Below are 23,602 nucleotides of genomic sequence, written 5' to 3'. Positions count from 1 at the left end.
GAGAGAGAGAGAGAGAGAGAGAGAGAGAGAGAGAGAGAGAGAGAGAGAGAGCAAAAAAAAAAAAAAAAAAAATAATAACTAAACCTCATCACCCTATCTCACCCTATCACCCTCTTCCTCACACTCCAGAAGGGCCTAGCGAGCCTCACCCTACACAAGAGCTCCGGCAAGAAGAAGGGGTACACCGTCACCTCCGAGGGCAGCGGCGGCGGCTACCCCGGACCCGTGCCGCGACCGGGGAGCTTCGGCAGACTGGCTAGGGCGGCTCTAGTGGCGGCCGAGATGATGTTTACCCACTCGGCTCATTCCATGCACTTTGAGGACCATCAGGTAGGGCGTTGATGTTGTTGATGTTTGGTGATGTTGTTTGTGGAGGGAAAGAGGAATGAGAGAGAGAGAGTAAGATAAGGAGGAAAGGAAAGAGGAGAGAGAGAGAGAGAGATGAGGGAGGAGGAAGAGAAAGGGATGAAGAGAAGAAGAAGTAGAGGAAGAAGATAGTAATGGATGAAAGAGGAAAGGATAACAAGGAGGAAGGAGAAGAAGAAAGGAAAGGAGTACAAGAAGATAGGTAGATAGAGGTAGATTATTGATAGGTAAAGGAGGAAGAAAGAGGAAGGAGAAGAAGAAAGGAGAAAGAAAGAATGAAGAAGAGAAATAAAAAGAAGAGAAAGGAGAGGAGTACAAGAAGATAGGTAGATAGATAGAGGTAGATTATTGATAGATAGATAGTTTGACCACAGGAACCAACACACACACACACACACACACACACACACACACACACACATACCTTCTCACCCCTTCCCCCACCCCCACAGCGCCTCCAGACTGGCATCCTGACCATAGCCGAGGGTGTGTTGGGTGCGTCGCAGCTCCCCGCCATATACAGGGATGCGAGGGTGAGGGTGCAGCTCTTCCACACCCTGGCCGCCCTCTCTGCCGCACCTCACCCGCGCAGCCCCCCGCCGTATCCCCTGCTCACCCACCTCCTCCACACGGGTGCCATGGATGAGGATGTGCAGGTGAGGAGGAGGAGGAGGAGGAGGAGGAGTGTAAAGGCTTGGAGGAGGAGAAGAAGAAGAAGGCTAGTTAGAAATAGGAGGAGGAGGAGGAGGAGGAGGAGGAGTGTAAATGCTTGGAGGAGAAGAAGAAGGCTAGTTAGAAATAGGAGGAGAAGAAGGAGGAGGAGGAGGAGGAGTGTAAAGGCTTAAAAAGAAGAGGAGGAGGAGAAGAAGGCTAGTTAAAAATAGGAGGAGAAGGAGGAAGAGGAGGAGGAGGAGTGTAAAGGCTTAAGAAGAAGAGGAGAAGGAGAAGAAGGGTAGTTAGGAGGAGGAAGCGGAGGAGAAAAAAAAGAGATAGGATTGAAATATAAGAAAACATGTAGGAATAGAAAATAAAGAAGAGAAAATAAAAAAGAAGAAAAGGAGGAGAAGGACAGAAGAAGAGAGGAGGAGAAAGAAGAAAGGAAGTAGAAGGGAAGGGTAGAAGAAAAAAGGAAGAATATTAGAATGACAAAAGAAATAACACAAAAAAAATAGTTGATAAAAAAAGGAAATTAACGCTAAACTGACACGCACATTAAGCTAACCAACGCACGCACACACACAGGTAGCGTCGGCCTGCCAGATGACATTATGTTCCTTGGGTGTGGTCGTGTCCAACCCCAGAGTGGAGGCGGCGGCGCAGGCCATCCGACAGCACCAGACCAGCGGAAGGCCCCGGGGTAGGTTGCGCAGGTTGTCTCGGTCCTCATTGGGCTAGTAATCTGCTTATTTGGCTAGTTTTTTGCATATTGGCTAGTTATTTGCTTATTGGGCTAGTAAACTGTTTATTGGGCTAGTAATTTGCTTATTGGGAATGGAATGTGCTTATTGGGCTGGGAATGTGCTTATTGGGCTGGGAATGTGCTTATTGGGCTAGTAATTTACTTATTGGGCTAGTATTTTGCATATTGGGCTAGTAATTTGCATATTGGGCTAGTAATTTGCTTATTGGGCTAATAATTTGGTTATTGGGCTAGTAATTTGCTTATTGGGCTAGTAATTTGTTTATTGGGCTAGTAATTTGCTTATTGGGCTAGTAATTTGTTTATTGGGCTAGTAATTTGCTTATTGGGCTAGTAATTTGTTTATTGGGCTAGTAATTTGCTTATTGGGCTAGTAATTTGCTTATTGGGCTAGTAATTTGCTTATTGGGCTAGTAATTTGTTTATTGGGCTAGTAATTTGCTTATTGGGCTAGTAATTTCCTTATTGGGCTAGTAATTTGTTTATTGGGTTACTAATTTGTTTATTGGGCTAGTAATTTGTTTATTGGGCTAGTAATTTGTTTATTGGGCTAGTAATTTGCTTATTGGGCTAGTAATTTGCTTATTGGGCTAGTAATTTGTTTATTGGGCTAGTAATTTGTTTATTGGGCTAGTAATTTGCTTATTGGGCTAGTAATTTGTTTATTGGGCTAGTAATTTGTTTATCAATAGTAATTTGGTTATTGGGCTAGTAATTTGGTTATTGGGCTAGTAATTTGGTTATTGGGCTAGTAATTTGGTTATTGGGCTAGTAATTTGCTTATTGGGCTAGTAATTTGTTTATTGGGCTAGTAATTTGCTTATTGGGCTAGTAATTTGTTTATTGGGCTAGTAATTTGTTTATTGGGCTAGTAATTTGTTTATTGGGCTAGTAATTTGTTTATTGGGCTAGTAATTTGTTTATTGGGCTAGTAATTTGTTTATTGGGCTAGTAATTTGCTTATTGGGCTAGTAATTTGTTTATTGGGCTAGTAAGTTGGTTATCAATAGTAATTTGGTTATCAATAGTAATTTGTTTATTGGGCTAGTAATTTGTTTATTGGGTTACTAATTTGCTTATTGGGCTAGTAATTTGCTTATTGGGCTAGTAATTTGTTTATTGGGTTACTAATTTGTTTATTGGGGTAGTAATTTGTTTATTGGGCTAGTAATTTGCTTATTGGGCTAGTAATTTGGTTATTGGGCTAGTAATTTGGTTATTGGGCTAGTAATTTGGTTATTGGGCTAGTAATTTGGTTATTGGGCTAGTAATTTGGTTATTGGGCTAGTAATTTGGTTATTGGGCTAGTAATTTGGTTATTGGGCTAGTAATTTGCTTATTGGGCTAGTAATTTGCTTATTGGGCTAGTAATTTGTTTATTGGGCTAGTAAGTTGCTTATTGGGCTAGTAAGTTGCTTATTGGGCTAGTAAATTCCCTATTGGGCTAGTTATTTTTGTTCCTTATTCACTATGTCATGATCTTTCTCTCTCCGTCACTATCACACAGACTCACCATCACCCTGACCTTCCTTCCTCACCATCCATTGTGTGTTGTGCAGGCTGTCTCAGTGCTTATTGGTCTAGTAATTTCTGTTCCTTATTCACTATGTCATGATCTGTCTCTTGCCTGTCACTATCACACAGACTCACCATTGCCTGACCTTCCTTCCTCACCATCCATTGTGTGTTGTGCAGGCTGTCTTAGTGTTTATTGGTCTAGTAATTTCTGTTCCTTATTCACTATGTCATGATCTGTCTCTTGCTTGTCACTATCACACAGACTATCATCTTCACCTTCCTTCCTCACCATTCACTGTTTGTTCATTTCTCTCTTCTACCTCCTTCATCACTCTCTCTACATCACAATCTCTTTTTAATGTTTTTTTCTTCTTCTTCTACCACCTTTATTTTTTTCTTCGTTCATCTTTCCTGTCTTCCATCATATCCTCCTTTCCTTCCTTTATCTTCTCTCCCTTTCCTCATCTTTCTCTTCCGTCTCAATCATCACATCTGTCTTTGTATTTCTCATTTATCATCACCACCTCTTTTTATACATTATTTCCTCTAGCTTAAAAATGAGAATGACTTTTAAATACATTCTCCTCCCTTAAAAATAGAATGACTTTTAAATACATTCTCCTCCCTTAAAGATAGAATGACCTTTGAATACATTCTCCTCCCTTAAAAATAGAATGACTTTTAAATACATTCTCCTCCCTTTAAAATAGAATGACTTAAATACATTCTCCTCCCTTAAAAACAGAATGACTTAAATACATTCTCCTCCCTTAAAAATAGAATGACTTTTAAATACATTCTCCTCCCTTAAAGATAGAATGACTTTCAAATACATTCTCCTCCCTTAAAAATAGAATGACTTTTAAATACATTCTCCTCCCTTAAAGATAGAATGACCTTTGAATACATTCTCCTCCCTTAAAAATGAGAATGACTTTTAAATACATTCTCCTCCCTTAAAAATGAGAATGACTTTTAAATACATTCTCCTCCCTTAAAAATGAGAATGACTTTTAAATACATTCTCCTCCCTTAAAAATGAGAATGACGTTTAAACACATTCTCCTCCCTTAAGAATGAGAATGACTTTTAAATACATTCTCCTCCCTTAAAAATGAGAATGGCTTTTAAATACATTCTCCTCCCTTAAAAAAGAATGACTTAAATACATTCTCCTCCCTTAAAGATAGAATGACCTTTGAATACATTCTCCTCCCTTAAAAATAGAATGACTTAAATACATTCTCCTCCCTTTAAAATAGAATGACTTAAATACATTGTCCTCCCTTAAAAACAGAATGACTTAAATACATTCTCCTCCCTTAAAAAAGAGAATGACTTTTAAATACATTCTCCCTTAAAAATGAGAATGACTTTTAAATACGTTCTCCTCCCTTAAAAATGAGAATGACTTAAATACATTCTCCTCCCTTAAAAATGAGAATGACTTTTAAATACATTCTCCTCCCTTAAAAATAGAATGACTTAAATACATTCTCCTCCCTTAAAAATAGAATGACTTAAATACATTCTCCTCCCTTAAAAATGAGAATGACTTAAATACATTCTCCTCCCTTAAAAATGAGAATGACTTTTAAATACATTCTCCTCCCTTAAAAATGAGAATGACTTTTAAATACATTCTCCTCCCTTAAAAATGAGAATGACTTTTAAATACATTCTCCTCCCTTAAAAATGAGAATGACTTTTAAATACATTCTCCTCCCTTAAAAATAGAATGACTTAAATACATTCTCCTCCCTTAAAAATGAGAATGACTTAAATACATTCTCCTCCCTTAAAAATGAGAATGACTTAAATACATTCTCCTTAAAAATGAGAATGACTTAAATACATTCTCCTCCCTTAAAATGAGAATGACTTAAATACATTCTCCTCCCTTAAAATGAGAATGACTTTTAAATACATTCTCCTCCTTAAAAATGAGAATGACTTTAAATACATTCTCCTCCCTTAAAATGAGAATGACTTTAAATACATTCTCCTCCTTAAAATGAGAATGACTTTTAAATACATTCTCCTCCTTAAAAATGAGAATGATTTAAATACATTATCCTCCTTAAAAATTGAGTATGTCTTAAATACATTCTCCTCCCTTAAAAATGAGAATGACTTTTAAATACATTATCCTCCTTTTAAAATGAGAATGACTTTTAAATACATTCTCCTCCCTTAAAAATGAGAATGACTTTTAAATACATTCTCCTCCCTTAAAAATGAGAATGACTTTTAAATACATTCTCCTCCCTTAAAAACAGAATGACTTAAATACATTCTCCTCCCTTAAAAATAGAATGACTTTTAAATACATTCTCCCTTCAAGATAGAATGACTTTTAAATACATTCTCCTCCCTTAAAAATGATAATGACTTTTAAATACATTCTCCTCCCTTAAAAATAGAATGACTTTTAAATACATTCTCCTCCCTTAAAAATAGAATGACTTTTAAATACATTCTCCTCCCTTAAAAATAGAATGACTTAAATACATTCTCCTCCCTTAAAAATGAGAATGACTTTTAAATACATTCTCCTCCCTTAAAAATGAGAATGACTTTTAAATACATTCTCCTCCCTTAAAAATGAGAATGACTTTTAAATACATTCTCCTCCCTTAAAAATGAGAATGACTTTTAAATACATTCTCCTCCCTTAAAAATGAGAATGACTTTTAAATATGTTCTCCTCCTTTTAAAATGAGAATGACTTTTAAATATGTTCTCCTCCACACTAACTCCACTTTATTCTTCCTCTCTTGTCCAGATGAAGAGGAGGATGAAGAAGTGGATATGATAATTGAGCAACTGCAGGAGGAAGAGGAGGAAGAAGAGGAGGAGGAGGAGGAAGAGCCTGTACAGAATAACAAGATACCGGAAGAGGCAGAAAAGGAGGAGGAAGAGGAGGAAGTGGAGGAGGAGGAAGAAGAAGAAGGGAGGTCAAAGGAATGGGAGACTGAAGATAGTTTTGACTCCTTACATGATGAAGAGGAAGAGGATGATAAAATTGATAAAGGAAAGGAGAAGGAGGGAAAGAAGAATGGGAGAGCCAAGAATGGAGGAAGCAGAAGAGAGGAAGAGAAGAGGATAGGAAAAACAAGCCACAGAAAGAATGAAGGAATAGAAGACGATGATAAAAAAGGAGAGAAAGAGGAAACAGAGAAAGGAGGCAACAAAAGAGGAGATAAGGAGATAGAGATAATAAGCAATGGAGAAACACAAACAAAAAATACCAAGAGGAAAACAGAGAACAGACAGAGAACGAAGAAGAAGAAGGGAATGGAAGAGGAGGAGGAAGAGGTCAAGAGAAATGGGGTCGTCGAGAGTGATACGTCGCCCGCCAAGAAGGTCAAACTGAGTGCCAACCAGGTAAGAGAGAGAGAGAGAGAGGTCAAGTTAGGTCAGGTTAGGTCAAGGCAAGTCAGGTCAAGAGGAACGGGGTCGAGTGATCTGTCGCCAGGTAAGAAGGTCATATTGAGTGCCAGCCAGGTGAGAGAGAGAGAGAGAGAGAGAGAGGTCAAGTTGGGTCAAGGCAGATCAGGAAAGGTTAGGTTAGTTTAATGTATAGATAATTTTTTTTTCTGTATGATTTTGACTATTATTATTATTATTATTATTATTATTCCATTTTTATCACCTTCTACTTCTATTTTCTTTTGTTTTTATTTGTTTTCAATATTTCCTTTCCCATTTTTCCTTCTTCCTCTTCTCTTTCTTCCAATTTCTCCTCTTATTCCTTCATGTTCATCTTTGTTTCTCATTTTCATCACCTCCTCCTCCTCCTCCTCCTCCTACTTCTTAAGGTTTGTTTTTCTGTCGTTCACCTTTTCCTTTTTTTTCTTCCTCCATTCTTTGTCTTTTTCTTTCCCTTCATTGTCTCTCCTACATCTTTTATTAATATTTCTGTCTTCATCTGTTTCCTTTTTTCTCCTTTCTTGTTATTTTCTCATCTTTTTCTTTCCCCTTATTTCCTTATCTCCTCCTTTCCTCTTTATTTCCTCTCCCTGCCATCTTCTCTTTTTTACCCTTTTCTTTCCTCTTATTCTTCCCTCATCTTTTCCTTTCCTATTTTCCCTTTTTTACCAACTTTTCTTTCCTCTTATTCTTCCATTATTTTTTCCTTTCCTATTTTCCCTTTTCCCTTTTTTTACCAACTTTTCTTTCCTCTTATTCTTCCCTTATTTTTTCCTTTCCTTTTTTCTCCTTTTCCCTTTTTTTACCAACTTTTCTTTCCTCTTATTCTTCCATTATCTTTTCCTTTCCTATTTTCCCTTTTTTTACCAACTTTTCTTTCCTCTTATTCTTCCCTTATTTTTTCCTTTCCTTTTTTCTCCTTTTCCCTTTTTTTACCAACTTTTCTTTCCTCTTATTCTTCCATCATCTTTTCCTTTCCTATTTCTCCTTTTCCCTTTTTTTACCAACTTTTCTTTCCTCTTATTCTTCCATTATTTTTTCCTTTCCTTTTTTCTCCTTTTCCCTTTTTTTACCAACTTTTCTTTCCTCTTATTCTTCCATCATCTTTTCCTTTCCTATTTTCCCTTTTCCCTTATGCTTTCGTTGTCTTTTCCTTTCTACTTTATTCCTTCTTCATCTTCCCTATTTCGACTCCCCATTATCTTTTCTTAAACATCGTCACTTCAATAGGCAGTACTTACCCTTGGCATCCTCAGCAGGGGAGTGAGAAGGAGGGCAGCGGTGAACTGACAGTGGATGAGATGCTGCAGGACTTCGTGGAGGGGTAGAACACCATCGCCTGCCTTCTTCAGCACCTCCACCACTGTTGCCTTCCCGTTCATTTATTGAGGTGAGATCTTCGTCAGTTTATTATTATTATTATTATTATTATTATTATTATTATTATTATTATTATTATTTTTTTTTTTTTAAGTGTAGTGTTAGCGGTATTTATTAACGGCTATGTGGCACGTGATTCGTTGGCTTAAAGTTGTGTTATTCCTCTGACAAACTCGACGTGGATGTGGTATATTTAAACACTCGTACTCACCCTACCGCCCTTAACCTGGTAGCAGCGACGGGCCAAATTTGCGGTTTTACCGTGTAGCAGCGACGGGACAAATTTGTGCCATGATGTAAACCCCTAAAAATAGATGATACATAATCTGATCACAAATGCTTTGATATATATTATGAAATGGTTTGTGTGAGTGATGATTTTTTCTCATTTTTCTCGCTTGGAGGGACCATTAAGAAACACGATCCTCGCTGCTACCGGGTTAATCCTCCTCCTCCTCCTCCTCCTCCTCTCCCTCTGCATCACCAAAGAAATCAAAACTATCATCGTCAATCTCCCATTCCTTTGTCGTCTCTTCCTCCTTTCTCTTCTTCTTTTTGATTTGATTTCTTTCTGCTCTTTTTTCCTCTTTCTGTTTTCCTCTTCCATAATAACAGTGATAACAATATATAGCTCGGAGATCATAGAGAAATAAATAATGAATAAAATAATAATGATGATAATAAAAAGGGGTTGGTCAGGTCATGTCAGGTCAATGAAAGAGTCCATCATGCAAAACTTATCCATTTTATTTTAATTATTATGTTTACGCGATAAGATCACTTGTGTCGTAATGAACCTTCCCTTGCGTAGGTCATGGTGGTGCGTACGAACTGTCATTGGCACTCTCCGTCATCACCATCGGCTTCACTATCACTTGTTGTCACTATCACACACTCTCCATCACTCTCCTTCTTCACCATTCATTGTTTTGTTCATTTTCTTTTCGTTAACCTTCGTCTTTTTCTTTATTTCATCTTCCCTTCCTTCACAATTCACTTTTTTCCATCTTCTTTTTCTTCACCTTCATTCTTTTTTCCCTGTTTCATCATCATCTGCCTTCTTTCCTTCCTTCCTTCCTTCCTTCCTTCACAATTCACTGTTTTTTCCTTCATTCTTTTTTCCGTTTCATCTTTTTCCTTCCTTCCTTCATCTCCTCTTCTACCTTCTTCATCTTCCTTCCTTCCTTCCTTCACCAATCACTTTTTTCCTTCATTCTTTTTTCTCCTTGTTTCATCTTTTTCCTTCCTTCCTTCATCTCCTCTTCTACCTTCTTCATCTCCCTCCCTTCCTTCCTTCACCAATCACTTTTTTCCTTCATTCTTTTTTCCCTGTTTCATCTTTTTCCTTCCTTCCTTCATCTCCTCTTCTACCTTCTTCATCTTCCTTCCTTCCTTCCTTCACCAATCACTGTTTTTTCCATCTTCTTTTCGTTCACCTTCATTCTTTTTTCCCTGTTTCATCTTTTTCCTTCCTTCCTTCATCTCCTACCTTCTTCATCTTCCTTCTTTCCTTCCTTCACCAATCACTGTTTTTTCCACCTTCATTCTTTTTTCCCTGTTTCATCTTTTTCTTCCTTCCTTCATCTCCTCTTCTACCTTCTTCATCTTCCTTCCTTCCTTCCTTCACCATCCATTGTTTGTTTGTTTGTCTGTCCGTCTTGTTTTCATCACCATTTCTTTTGTTTTTTTCTTCTTCATCTTTTACCTCCTTTATTTTCTCCTTCCTTCATCTTTCCTTTCATCCGTCATATTCTCCTCTTTATCTTCCATCTTCTTTTCCTTCCTTTATCTTCTCTTCCTTTCTTTCATCTTTCTCTTCCTTCTCAATCATCATATGTCTTTGTATTTCTCATTTATCATCACCACCTCTTTTTATACATTGTTTTCTTCCCCTATTCCCTCTTTTTAACCCCTATCTCTCTCTCACACACACGCACACACACATACAAATCCACACACAAGTTCCACATAAGCTCAGGAAAGTCCACTATTCATATACACTCCAAAAGAACACCACTGCACTACTCTATCTCTTCTCACTCACTCTTACACTTCTCTCGTAACAGCCAGACCTCGCTGCGAATGACACACACACACACAAGCCTTACGTACCCTTACACTATTCTCAGCGACCCTCCAATGACCGCACTCCTCTACCTGATCCCTGTGGTCTATATAACTACCTTCTAAGATCAGTTAAGACATTGGTTATTAAAGTGCCCAGGTATTGCTATAGAAGAGGTTGACTGTCTATAAACCGAAGCCTCCACTCGTAAACATCCCGACACATCAACTCGCCCATACGAAAAGCCTGTCGTAGTAGAAGTTCCTGGGGTTTACACGGACCGTTTTGTGATGTCAGGGATAGTTTGACATGCCCTCCGCACCCATGAACGTTAAAATCACCCATGAAAAAACTCTTGTATAAGTTCCTGGGTTTTCATGGGCTGTTTCGTGATGCTAGGGATAATTTCACATGCCCTCCGCACCCACGAACATTAAAATCACCCATGAAAATCCTCTTGTAACAGAAGTCCCTGGGGTTCTCATAGACTGTCGGTCGGCACAACACAACATATGCTGGGCTGAGAGCTGTCCAGGGCCTCTAGACTAGCAGTGATAACGGACTAACGCACGTACGCATGTCGTAGTGAAATAAATATAATTGGTTATGGATACAAACTCGCCCTGCCTTGTGTCCTTTCACCATTTCCAATAGTGGATAGATCATGTTTTCCAGGTAATACAATGATACAAGCTAATCGTAATAGTAATAATAATTATAATAATACATAATAATAATAATAATAATAGCTGGGGTATGTGGTGCGTAAACGTATAAATGTCAAACGTAATGATGCAGAAAATCAAGAGCGAGGAAGTGAAACGGAAAGTGAATATATGGATTACGTAGTTCCATGCCTCTTGCCCTTACGTCCGAGTTACGTTACGATTGACGATACGAGATGGTTGTGACGATATCAATGAGGTGACAAAGTGTATGGGTTCTGTAATGGGTGTTTAGTTCCTTGTCTCTTCCCCTCGTCTGAGTTATGTTCGAGTGACGATATGATGGGTGTGACGTAATTGATGAAGTGGTGAATCGTGATGGGGTCTTGGATTATGGGGTACGTAATGGATCAGCCTTCCGCCCTTCTGTTGTGTTATGGTTTGAGTGACGTTACAAAATGATGAAGCGTAATGGGTCTGTAATGGGGCCTCAGATTATGAATTACGTAATGGATCAACCTTTCACCCTTCTGTTCGAGTTATGATTCGGATGACGATATGATGGGTGTTACGTAATCAGTGGGTCTGTAATGGGTTCTCGGATTATGGAGTACGTAATAGATTAGCCTTTCACCCTTCTCTTGTGGTATGGTTTGAGTGACGATACAAAATGATTTGTAATGGGTTTGTAATGGGGTCTTGTATAATGAATTACGTAGTGGATTGGTCTTTCACCCTTCTGTTGTGGTGTGGTTTGAGTGACGATACAAAATGATGAAGCGTAATGGGTCTGTAATGGGGTCTTGTATAATGAATTACGTCTTTCGCCCTTCTGTTGTGGTATGGTTCGTGACATTACAAAATGATGAAGCGTAATGGCTCTGTAATGGAGTCTCTGATCATGAATTACGTAATGAATTAGCCTTTCACCCTTCTGTTGTGGTATGGTTTTTGAGTGACGTTACAAAAATTATGAAGCGTAATGGGTCTGTAATGGGGTCTCGTATAATGAATTACGAAGTGGATCAGCCTTTCACCCTTCTGTTATGGTTTTGAGTGACGATACAAAATGATGAAGCATAATGGGTTCTCGTATAATGAATTACGTAGTGGATTGGTCTTTCGCCCTTCTGTTTGAGTTATGATTCAGATGACAATACGATGAATGTGTAATGGGTCTGTAATGGGTTCCGTAATGGGTTTGCCTTTCACCCTTCTGTTGTGTTATGGTTTGGGTGTTACGTAATCTATGGGTGGAAGTGTAATGGGTCTGTAATGGGTTCCGTAATGGGTTTGCCTGTCACCCTTCTGTTGTGTTATGGTTTGGGTGTTACATAATCTATGGGTGGAAGTGTAATGGGTCTGTAATGGGTTCTAGGATTAAGGGTTACATAATGGATTAGCCTTTCACCCTTCTGTTCGAGTTATGATTCGGATGACGATATGATGGGCGTTACGTAATCAGTGGGTGGAAGCGTAATGAATTCTTGGATTATGGAGTACGTAATGGATTAGCCTTTCGCCCTTATGTCTTGAGCTATGGTTTCTGTGACAATACGATGGGTGTGACGTAATCAGTGGGGTGAAGCGTAATGGGTCCTACGTAGTGGAATACCCTTACGCCCTTCTATGTGTTTTGGGTGAAGCGTAATGGGTCCTACGTAGTGGAATACCCTTACGCCCTTCTGTGTGTTTTGGGTCCTACGTAGTGGAATACCCTTACGCCCTTCTGTATGTTTGGGGTGAAGCGTAATGGGTCCTACGTAGTGGAATACCCTTACGCCCTTCTGTATGTGTTTTGGGTGAAGCGTAATGGGTCCTACGTAGTGGAATACCCTTACGCCCTTCTGTATGTTTGGGGTGAAGCGTAATGGGTCCTACGTAGTGGAATACCCTTACGCCCTTCTGTATGTGTTTTGGGTGAAGCGTAATGGGTCCTACATAGTGGAATACCCTTACGCCCTTCTGTATGTGTTTTGGGTGAAGCGTAATGGGTCCTACGTAGTGGAATACCCTTATGCCCTTCTGTATGTGTTTTGGGTGAAGCGTAATGGGTCCTACGTAGTGGATTACCCTTACGCCCTTCCATGTGTTTGGGGTGAAGCGTAATGGGTCCTACATAGTGGATTACCCATACTACGCCCTTCTGTTTTGGGTGATGTAACCAATAGGGTGTAGCGTAATGGATCTGTAATGGGTCCTACGTAGTGGATTAGCCTGTCCCCCTTCTGTCTTATATGTTGTGGGTGACGATACGATGGGTGACGTAGCCAATGTGGTGAAGCGTAATGGGTCCTTAGTGAACTCGCTCTACCACTCTCGGGGGTGAAAAACGCGACGCCGCTAGACACTGCTCGACCGGCACAGACAAAAATAACCTTACCTAGAAGACCTTAACCACTCCTTAACCTTCTATGTATTCACAGTCTGTAGTATTAGGAAGAATCTACAAAAGAGGGTTGGGATGAGAGAGGTGGGAGACGACGACCTGACCCTGACCTGACCCTATTCTGCTTGTTTTCCTTTTTTTTTTTTGGTTTCTCAGCTTTTGTTTTTTTCTGTTAACCTTGTCCTGCCTTTTTTTCCACCTTTTCAATGAACCTGCTCTGGCTACAATTTCAACTCTTTAAACCTGCTGTACCTCTCTGTCTCTTCTCTATGACTCTGCCCTGTATCCCCTATGAACCTCTGCTGTATCTCTGTCTCTTCTCTATGACTCTGCCCTGTATCCCCTATGAACCTCTGCTGTACCTCTGTCTCTTCTCTCTGACTCTGCCCTGTATCCCCTATGAACCTCTGCTGTACCTCTCTGTCTCTTCCCTATGACTCTGCCCTGTATCCCCTATGAACCTCTGCTGTACCTCTCTGTCTCTTCCCTATGACTCTGCCCTGTATCCCCTATGAACCTCTGCTGTACCTCTCTGTGACTCTGCCCTGTATCCCCTATGAACCTCTGCTGTACCTCTCTGTATCTTCTCTATGACTCTGCCCTGTATCCCCTATGAACCTTTGCTGTACCTCTCTGTATCTTCCCTATGAATCTGCCCTGTATCCCCTATGAACCTCTGCTGTACCTCTCTGTATCTTCTCTCTGACTCTGCCCTGTATCCCCTATGAACCTCTGCTGTACCTCTCTGTCTCTTCCCTATGACTCTGCCCTGTATCCCCTATGAACCTCTGCTGTACCTCTCTGTATCTTCTCTCTGACTCTGCCCTGTATCCCCTATGAACCTCTGCTGTACCTCTCTGTATCTTCTCTCTGACTCTGCCCTGTATCCCCTATGAACCTCTGCTGTACCTCTCTGTATCTTCTCTGTGACTCTGCCCTGTATCCCTTATGAACCTCTGCTGTACCTCTCTGTATCTTCTCTATGACTCTGCCCTGTATCCCCTATGAACCTATTCTCTTTTCTCTCTGCCCTTCTCTGTACCTCTCTCTACCTTCTGTACGAGCCTGTTCTACTTGCCTTCTCAACTCTCAATTCACCCTCTCTACCTCCTTTAAATTTATCTCCTTTGTTTTACCTTCTTTTCCCCTGCTTACCTTTTATGAACCTGCTCTCCCTGCCGTCTCAACTCACTCTTCTCTCTACCTTCTGTACGAGCCTGTTCTCCCTGCCTTCTCAACTCTCAATTCACCCTCTCTACCTCCTTTAAATTTATCTGCTTTGTTTTACCTTCTTTTCCCCTGCTTACCCTTTATAAACCTGCTCTCCCTGTCTTCTCAACTCACTTTCCCCTGCACTCTACTACCATGCTTTTTCACTGCCCTCTTAAACTCCGCTAAGACCTAAGTACGTCTCCTCACCTCACCTATGCCGTAACCTGCACTCTCTAGCTTTGCCTTTGTCCTATTGTCTTACGTTTCCCCATAGCTATGCCTCTCCCCTGCACTCTGCTGTCATGCTTTTTCACTGCCCTCTTAAACTCCGCTAAGACCTAAGTTCGTCTCCTCGCCTCACCTATGCCGTAACCTGCATTCTCTAGCTTTGCCTTTGTCCTATAGTCTTGCATTGCCTCTCCTCAACTGTCCTATATCCACCTTTTCTGTAGCTGCCCCATGTCATATTCTCCCTTATCCATTATTTCCTACTGTCCCATATCCAATTCTTTTTCAGCTATGCCTCTTATATTGTCCCAGTATTTACACCATTTCTTGCTATACCTGTCCCATTTTCCAATAGCCACCCCTTATTTAGCTATGCCTCTGTCCTGTCCTATATCCATCCCTTCCATAGCTAATCTCCATCCCTCATCCCTATCTACCTTCTTCCTCAGCCTTCCCCTTCCTGTATTCATCTCTACCTTACCCTTCCTTTATCCCTCTCTACTTTCCCCAGTCTTCCCTTCTACCCATTCCCCATTTTCACAAGCTTTCTCCTATCCCTGTTTTAACTTACCTTCCCTACCCTTCCCCTTCCTGTATCCCTCTCCACCTTCCTCAGCCTTCCCCTTCCTGTATCCCTCTCTACCTCCCCCAGCCTCCCCTACTACCCATTCCCCATTTTCACAAGCTTTCTCCTATCCCTATTTTAACTTTCCTTCTTCCCTACCCTTCCCTTTCCTGTATCCCTCTCCACCTTCCCCAGCCTTCCCCTTCCTTTATCCCTCTCTACCTCCCCCAGCCTTCCCTACTACCCATTCCCCATTTCCACAAGCTTCCTTCTATCCCTATTTTTAACTTATTACCTCCTTCACCCTTCTTCCCTATCCTACCCCCTTTCCTTTCAACCTCCCCTACTACCTTATCCCTATTCATAACTTATCTCCACCCTTCTTCCCTATCCTTCCCCCTCTCGACCTCCCCCATTTTCACAAGCTTATTCCTATCCTTATTCTTAACTTCCCTTCTTCCCTATCCCTCTCCCTCCTCCAGTCTTCCCACCTCGGTAATGGTGCAGAGTGATACTGTACAGCCTGTCCAATGCAGTGGTACTTACTCTGAGAGGGGGATGGTTTAAATAAATATATATATATGTATTTCTGTATGCATATGTGAAGACTTAATAGCTACGTACCCTATATATACACACGCTGGGCTATGTACAGGTGGCTTTCTGGGAGTGAGGGGGAGGAGTGTGTATGTGTTGGTGTTTGAATTGTGTGTGTGAGACTGAATAGCAAGGAAAAGTTTGTGATAAATGATTTGTATAAGTTACGAAATCAAGGCTTGTATGTGACAGTGTATGGGAAGAGCTTGTAAAGGGAGGGCAGGGAAAGTATATGCCAAATAATTCGTTTAAGTTATGAAATCAAGGTTTGAAGTGTGTCAGTGTGTAGGAAGAGCTTGTAAAAGGACGAGTGAGGAAAGTATACGTTGAATTTTCAGAATTAGTCGTGAAATCATGGTTTAAAGTGCATTGGTGTGTAGGAAGAGCTTGTAAAAGGGAGGGCAGGGAAAGTATATGCCAAACAATTCGTTTAAGTTATGAAATCAAGGTTAGAAGTGTGTCAGTGTATAGGAAGAGCTTGTAAAAGGGAGGGCAGGGAAAAAATATGAGTTAGGAAAATAGAGAGGAGGGAAAGGATGCATTTGTAAAAGGAGAGGAAGGTTTGTAGTGCATCAGTGTGTGTGTGTAGGAAGAGGTTGTAAAACGAAGAGCAGGGAAAAAATATGAGTTCAGAAAATGTAAAAGGAGAGGAAGGTTTGTAGTGCATCAGTGTGTGTGTGTGTGTGTGTGTGTGTGTGTAGGAAGAGGTTGTAAAACGGAGAGCAGGGAAAAAATATGAGTTCAGAAAATGTAAAAGGAGAGGAAGGTTTGTAATAAGAGGTGGTAAAACGGAGAGCAGGGAAAAAATACGAGTTCAGAAAATGTAAAAGGAGAGGAAGGTTTGTAATAAGAGGTGGTAAAACGGAGAGCAGGGAAAAAATATGAGTTCAGAAAATGTAAAAGGAGAGGAAGGTTTGAAGTGCGTCAGTGTGTGTGTGTGTGTAGGAAGAACTTGTAAAAGGGAGAGCAGGGAAAAAATATGAGTTTGGAAAATGGAAAGGAAGGAAAGGATGTGTTTGTAAAAGGAGAGGAAGGTTTGTAGTGCGTCAGTGTGTGTGTGTGTAGGAAGAGGTGGCGAAAGGAAGAGCAGGGAAAATATAAATTAAATGATTCATATAAGTTGTGAAATCCTGGTTTGCGGAGCGTGAATGTCTTTTATCACCTACATAAAGTCTTGGGATGTAATAAAATAGAACAGGAAATGTGATAAGTTGCTATTTACAATCTCGGCTCGTCTCCCAAATCAACGGTTTGCCTTGTTCTCATTTTCTTACAGTTACCCCTTTTATCCTTAACTTCCCAGCATGCTATTACTCCCTCTCCCCCTCCCCCTCCCTCTCTCCCTAATGCCTCCAGGACCTTATCATCTACCTGCCTGTCGTCACCTCTCGCCACACAGTTATTCCCTTCGGCAGTGTCTGGAGGCTTGGCGAGTGATACGTTAACTTACTTTCGTTGATTCTCTCGGGATAGAAATTGATTAACTTGAGAATTGACTGGAAAAATTGTTCGTCAAGGCTCTCAATCTTTTTCTTTCTATGTTATTATTGATGTAGGTTTATATTAATGTAGGCTTGTGTTATTGATTTAGGCTTATCTGATATTGATGTAGGTCTGTTTGTGGGTAGTAGTAAGCTTGTTAGCCATAAGTATTTAAGCTTCTATACTTTAAGATGTCAGAAATTGGTGGCGTTGATTTTACATAGTCAGTGGTGACCTAGAGATGACTCACCGGACACCACAAGACACTACTGCAGGGGATAACGTCTGTGTGAGAGACTTAACGTTAGCATGCATCATAACGCCTTGCCCGGGACACACACCATGGCTGCCTCACACACACTGTTCTCTGTTATGACAACTTTACTTGTTCCTCTACATTCATGAGTATTTCCTCATTGTAAAAAAAAAACAATATGTATACATGACTTATTATTATTAAATAAAAATATTGTCTGCAGAACTCCTGGTTGGAAAATCCAAACTATGCCCAGATGACGATGAAAAGAATAAACTTGAAGGCGATGCTTAGCTTGTTCACAATTCAGGGAAGTCGTAAACATGAAGTTGGGATTAAGAATGTAACTAAAACACATAATTAATGGAAATGATCCCCATGTACACCTCCACACCATCTAATCCACACCCTGTCTTGTTTCAGAATGATGCGGATTGCCTCGAGGATAACACACACACGAGCTGAGCAGAACAATACGAGTTGTTTCCATAAAGTTGAATCTTCAATAAAATCAGTCCCAGGTTTGTGTTGTATTAATCCATTACCTGTATTGATGTTTTATAGTCATTTGTGTTCCACAGCTTCTTGCAGGGAAAATACCTGCCCATCAGCCTCACCACCAGAGCTCTGAATGAGGCATGTCAGTGTGTGTGTCCACTCGAGGCAAAGAGCACCATCTGAGGTACAACCATCTTGTGTCTACTGTAATACCTACAAGCTTGGTGAGGGACAGTCTGTAGACAGCCAGTGTCTAAACAGCAGCAGTTACAGAGTTCAGCTAAACATTCATGCAGACAACATTTTTTGATATTGAAGTGTTTTAATTTGCTGTTTGTCGCATGTTTTGTTCATGCAGTTTAAGAAGAGGCGTCCACACAGCTGTCCCCTGACCTGCGGCCACAGCTGCCTCCCACGCCGCAGCGCAGAGGCAACGGTGCAGCACTGCTCGGGGCTGCTGCTGATCTGGGCAACATGGGGGACCAATCACAGAGCTTTGCAAACTAGGTTTTTCATCAGCATATTTCGTCTCCTTGCCTGAAGACATGTCACTGTCGCTGGTAATGCACTGGTGGGACAAAACAAATCGGCCAATACAAATTTTGTCCTGGTTTAAGGCACAAAACCATCCTGGTCACCTTCAAGGGTCAATGAAGAGCTGAGCTGACCTACGCGTGAACACGAGTCAGTCCGTTGCTGCTGACGCCGCCACGGTCGGTGGAGGGCAGAGCCGAGGCTGTGGACACCTGCACGCTGCCTCCTGCCCACCGTGGGCCGGGCCGCCGCCCAGGGACTGTCAATCCCGTCCCACGGGCCAGTTGGCCGGACCTGGTGTTTGGCTGATGTGTCAAGGCAAATACTATTTTGTCAATTGTATCTGTATGAAAATTTTTGAGCCAAATTATTTCCTGATTTTTGATGGCCCGTAACACGGCCTGGGTGAGTGGGCCTTCCCTTGCACCTCAGTGATGCCAGACACTGTTCCCTCTGGGCTGTGCTGCTGCGGCTTTGTGTGTGGCAGAGGACCGACACCCCTCCCTGGATGAGATGAGAGCAGTGTCTGGCAGTGTTCCACACCAGGTGTGGTGTGTAACCCCCAACTGGGACGACTGGCAGTGTGGCACACACCGGAGGTTCTGACACAGGAGTGGAGCACACGCTGCTGTGCAAAGTAACAAATGCATCCAAATCATTTTGTTCTGAGGCTCATTTATACTGAAGCATTTAAAACAACTATTTACAAAGCTGCACACAGACGCCCCGACACTCCGGGCGTCTGGTGCTGCTGCAGCGCGGCTCCTCCTCCGCTCCAGCGGGAGAAACTGATCAACATGTGTCCTGTGTGACCCCGAAGGCCACATGGCTGCCAGCCACTCCTGGTGAGGTGCACCTCAAGTGTGTGGAGGGTGAGGAAATAAATTGATTCTATTTAAAATACTGAATATTGTTGAGAAGCACTGGTGTGGCCTCGGGCCCGTGAGACTGGACACAGCACTGGCCAAGCCTGCTGCCCAGACCACGAGTGAATGTGTCATCACCTCAGTGGTATGTCAGCCATCCTGTCACCCCAGCCATGTTGCCTTCAATACACTTCCCCAGCCCTGACAGCCCATCCCAACCAGCCATGAGTCACCACCAGACACTGGCCCGCACCCAGCCCTCAAGCCACTCCCGGGCAGCAGCTGTGCACTGCGTGGCAACTGTGTGCCACAGACGGCGACAGGCTGGTACTTCTCTATGTCCGGTGAACGAAAGAACAGAAAGAAACTGAAAGACAGTGAAGATCCTGCCTGAGTTTTGTCAACTCCTCCCTTCCTCCTCCTGCAGACTTAGTGAATATTTGGTAACATGTAGTTCAGCACACACATGGCCACCTCAGAGCGCAGGAGGTGGCGGTGAGTGTCACGGGGCGTGAACACCTCCACCAGGGGCTGCGTGTTCACCTGGGAGCGCGTGCTGCACCGGCCGCCACCGCTGCCGCCGCCTCCTGCATCAAGGGGGTCCACGTTGTCTTGCTGCAGCCCCGCCAGGCCAGCCAGTGGGTGCATGCTGGGCACCCTCCTCCTGTCCCTGTCCCGGGGGCTCCTGGCCGGCCGCCCTGCCGTGCCGCACAGCTCCTTGCACTCATCTTCCAGCAGCCGCGCCACCTCCCGGCTCACTTTGGGGGCTGGCGACGGCATCCTGGACTCCAGTGGTTGCTGTTTGTGTCCTGGTGGGGAGGGGCTGCGGGAGGGGGGCCCCAGCACCTCCTCATCATCGGAGCTGAGATACTTGACACCCTCGCAGCCCAGCAGGTCCGAGGGGTGGAAGCCTGTCCCACGGATCTCCTTCCACTCATCACAGCTGAGGCTGGACAGCTCCCGGCTCAGCTTGCTCCTCTTCTTCTTGTTTGTACTGAGGGGCTTGCCCAGGGGGCTAAGGACAGGCCTGGGGCTCTGCTCTGGGGGGCTGCACGTGCTGCCGTGCTGGCCGTGGCCGGAGGACGACTGGCCCTTCCTGAGGGAGTTGAGGAGTGACAGCCGGGGCTTGCTGGGGGAGGGGGTGCCCGGCGGGGTGGTGGATCCGGCCAGGGAGGGCCCCGGTCTGTCTGGCGGGGGGCACTGGGCCTGCTGGGCGCCGTGCTCCTCGGCCGTCTCCCCCGTCAGCTCCGGTCGGCCCAGGGGCAGGGTCTGGCCACGGGCGAGGAGGACATTCTTGGCGGGGCCATGTGAGCTGACTGGCCTCTTAGTGGGGCTGGTGTCCCAGGGAGGGTTGGCCATGGCCCCGCCCGCCACTCTGTCCCTGCCCTGAGCCAGGTCTTTTGTCTGTTCCAAGGTCACTTTAGCACTGCAGGTCAACGAGTCTTTCTTCTCACTCCTAACACCCACCTTAGGACTCTCTGCTTCCGTCACACCCTGACCACTCACCCTACACTCCACCCTGCCTGCCACCGTCCCCGCACCACCCGCCGGCGGCCACGCACAGTGATGGCTGTTTTCGGCGGCTTCACAGCGTCTGAGGCTAATATCACTAAACACTGTACTTTTAATGAGGACACTGCCACCACCACCACCTCCACCAAGCTTCTGGTTGTTGTTGACACACGTGGGGATGCAGGGCAGGCCCGGGCACTCCCTGGCTGCCCACTGCTGCTGCTGCTGCTGCTTTGGTCCTGCCTCCACATAGGAGGCAGAGTTACCATTTTCATCAATCCCGAGGGTGGCGGCCTTGAGGCCAAAGACGGCCTGACTAACGACAGCCTTGCAGCTGCTGCGCCTCTCCTCCCGCCGGGCTTTGGCGCTGTGGCGGTGTGGTGGGTGGTTCTCGCAGCGGCGGGGGGTGAAGGTCTTCCTTGAGGGCTGCCAGGGCATGATGTGCCCCACCGCCCGCCGGGTGAGCCTGACGCCCTGGGTGTCCAGGTGACTCAGCTCCCCCAGGCCGCCACGCTGCAGCTCGCGGCACTCGTCCTGCAGCAGCAGCTGGATCTCCGACGCCCTCTTGGGGGAGCCGGCACCAGCAGCAACAGCAGTGCCACAGTGCCGTGGCTGCCGCTGGGACTCCCGGGCGGCGTGGCTCCCAGTGTCCGGCGCTTCTGCTGCCGCTGCCATGCCGTCCTTGCCGGCCACCAGGGACCTGATGAGCGCCACGCCCCGGGTCAAGAGGCTGGCCAAGAAGGTGGCGCTCTGCCCCGCTGGCTGGGAGGGGTCTTCTGGGGGTGTGCCAGGGGGACTGTCAGGGGTGTTCCTGTGGGTGAGGCGCCCAGACTCCTGGGGCCCCACCTGGGGGACGCTGAAAGAAATGTCTTCGTCTATTTGGAAGGGCGTCTTGAAGCTGACTTCCTCATCCACCACCAGCGAGTTTGAACTCTTGGCGGCGTGGGGCGTGTGTGCCTCGGCCTGGCTGGGACACGGGAGGGGCACTGGGGGGGCCGCCGCCCCCAGGGAAGTCCCCCAGACTGCCCGCTGGGACGGGCAGAACTCTGAACCCCCCAGGGTGAGGGAGCGGCGCTCCTCAGAGACGGTAACCCCCTGGGCGGAGATGTCCAGGATGATGGTCTTGCCCCAGGGCCGGGGCGGCTCTTCCTCACCTTTTCGCTTACGGCTGTTGCCCTTGACGTGGGGCCCCTGGGGGCAGGGGGCAGGGTGGGGGGAGGGGGTGCTGGGCAGGACGTTTGGAGGCTGGCCATTGGTCGCCAAGTCTCCTACGCGTCCGGCTCCACAGTGAGACTTTTGTTGAGACGACCAATGGCTATTCCCATTTTTTGACGAGGAGTAATATTCCGCGGCCTCGGTGGGCACCTTGGCCCCTGTGTGGGGGTAGCAGGCCAGCCCGTCCAGCTGCTGCGGGGCGTTGGCCGCCTCCGTCCGGCCCTGGCCACCGCCGCGCCCGAAGTCGTCCTCGTCGCTGGACAGGTCGATGATCTCAATGGAAGAGCTGGTGAGGGTGTGGGTCAGGCCGGCCCTGCCACTGCTGGCCGGGGGCGCCACCACCTCCCACTGAGGGGCCTGGGGCTGCTGGGGCGGGAAGGCCAGGGCCATCTGGCTGCCGTCCTGCTGCTGCTGCTGCTGCTGCTGCTGCTGCTGGGGCTGCTGCTTCCTGGGCTGCAGCAGGTTGGAGGCCAGCAGGTCGTGGCTTGGGAACTTCTTCCTGGACCGCGGCTTCATGAGGTCTGCCTCCAGCTGGCTGCGTGTGGGCACCGGCGCCCTGATGGGGATGAGGGACACATCTGCTGGCAGGGGGAGGCTGGGCGCCGGCCCCGCCCCATCTTGCCGCACCGGGCCGCGGCCTGGGGCCCTGAAGTGACTATTGTTGGTTGCCAGCGGCCGGGGTGTTGCCTGCAGCGTGAAGGTCGGCACCTGGGGCTGCTGGGCGCTGCCCGGCATGAAGGGAATGAAGTTGAAGGAGGTTTGGGGAGCCACGGTGAGCCCCGTCAGGCCAACCTGGGCTGTGATTTGCGGGGGAAGGCCGCTGCTGCCTGGCAGACACACGCTGGTGGCCGGAGGCAGCCCCGGCAGCCACTGCAGCTGCACATTGGACTGCTGGCCGGAGGTGCCGAGCCCCGGCCAGCAGGCCAGGCCGGAGTTGAAGGCGCTGGGGAACATGCGGCCGACCTCCTGGTGTTGTTCATCTGTCAGGTCGATGCATGGGGCCGAGGTGGGGCCACCCAGACGCTTGAGGCGGTCCACTGTCCTCTTGGGCAGCCGCTTGACATGCACTGACAGCGGCCGACACAGCCTCAGCAGCCGGCGGCTCTCCTTGTTCAGTCCTGCGGCACAAAGCCTCACGTCACTACGCTGAGTCCAGCCACCCCTGCAAACCGGCTGTTGTGGGTGTTTGCAGCACACACCAGCCACTCAACAACACCACAACAACAATACACACACACACACACACACACACACACACACACACACAGAAAGAAGACTTGAAAACGTTTTAGGCAGTAAGTGAACAACAAGAAAATAAAGATGGAGGTTCTTTTGACTCTAGATGCCAGAAAACAAAACATCATGAAAACAAGTTGTTAGCCGAGACTCAGACGAGACCCCA

The 23,602-nt window shown here is 45.2% G+C and overlaps 2 protein-coding genes across 52 annotated transcripts in view; one reads left to right on the top strand and one right to left on the bottom strand.

Moving 5' to 3' along the window:
- The window catches only part of LOC126986139 (proline-, glutamic acid- and leucine-rich protein 1-like), a 32,001-nt gene extending 13,902 nt beyond the window's left edge, over positions 1 to 18,099 (top strand). Inside the window, exons 10-15 of one of the 2 annotated variants that reach the window (XM_050842029.1) lie at positions 130 to 330; positions 819 to 1,022; positions 1,609 to 1,723; positions 6,090 to 6,691; positions 7,996 to 8,126; positions 17,999 to 18,099. In XM_050842029.1, coding sequence (XP_050697986.1) covers positions 130 to 330; positions 819 to 1,022; positions 1,609 to 1,723; positions 6,090 to 6,691; positions 7,996 to 8,064 — 1,191 coding nt within the window. In that variant the 3' untranslated portion in view covers positions 8,065 to 8,126; positions 17,999 to 18,099. Of the gene's footprint in view, positions 1 to 129; positions 331 to 818; positions 1,023 to 1,608; positions 1,724 to 6,089; positions 6,692 to 7,992; positions 8,127 to 17,998 lie in introns of both variants that reach the window. The other variant, XM_050842028.1, reaches the window with a different exon arrangement.
- LOC126986135 (uncharacterized) overlaps positions 9,397 to 23,602 on the bottom strand; it is a 58,990-nt gene continuing 44,784 nt past the window's right edge. The window contains exons 10-16 of one of the 50 annotated variants that reach the window (XM_050841987.1): positions 14,201 to 23,318; positions 14,033 to 14,144; positions 13,910 to 13,976; positions 13,809 to 13,853; positions 13,641 to 13,763; positions 9,713 to 13,532; positions 9,397 to 9,605 (exon numbers count right to left, since the gene is read on the bottom strand). In XM_050841987.1, coding sequence (XP_050697944.1) covers positions 19,903 to 23,318 — 3,416 coding nt within the window. In that variant the 3' untranslated portion in view covers positions 9,397 to 9,605; positions 9,713 to 13,532; positions 13,641 to 13,763; ... (2 more) ...; positions 14,033 to 14,144; positions 14,201 to 19,902. Of the gene's footprint in view, positions 9,606 to 9,712; positions 23,319 to 23,602 lie in introns of all 50 variants that reach the window. The other 49 variants (XM_050842002.1, XM_050841979.1, XM_050841995.1 and 46 more) reach the window with 49 other exon arrangements.

Source organism: Eriocheir sinensis, chromosome 61 (assembly GCF_024679095.1).
Source record: "Eriocheir sinensis breed Jianghai 21 chromosome 61, ASM2467909v1, whole genome shotgun sequence".
Taxonomy (NCBI): Eukaryota; Metazoa; Arthropoda; class Malacostraca; order Decapoda; family Varunidae; genus Eriocheir; species Eriocheir sinensis.
Note: the sequence above shows the minus strand (reverse complement) of the source record. Positions and strands in the feature narration are given on the sequence as shown.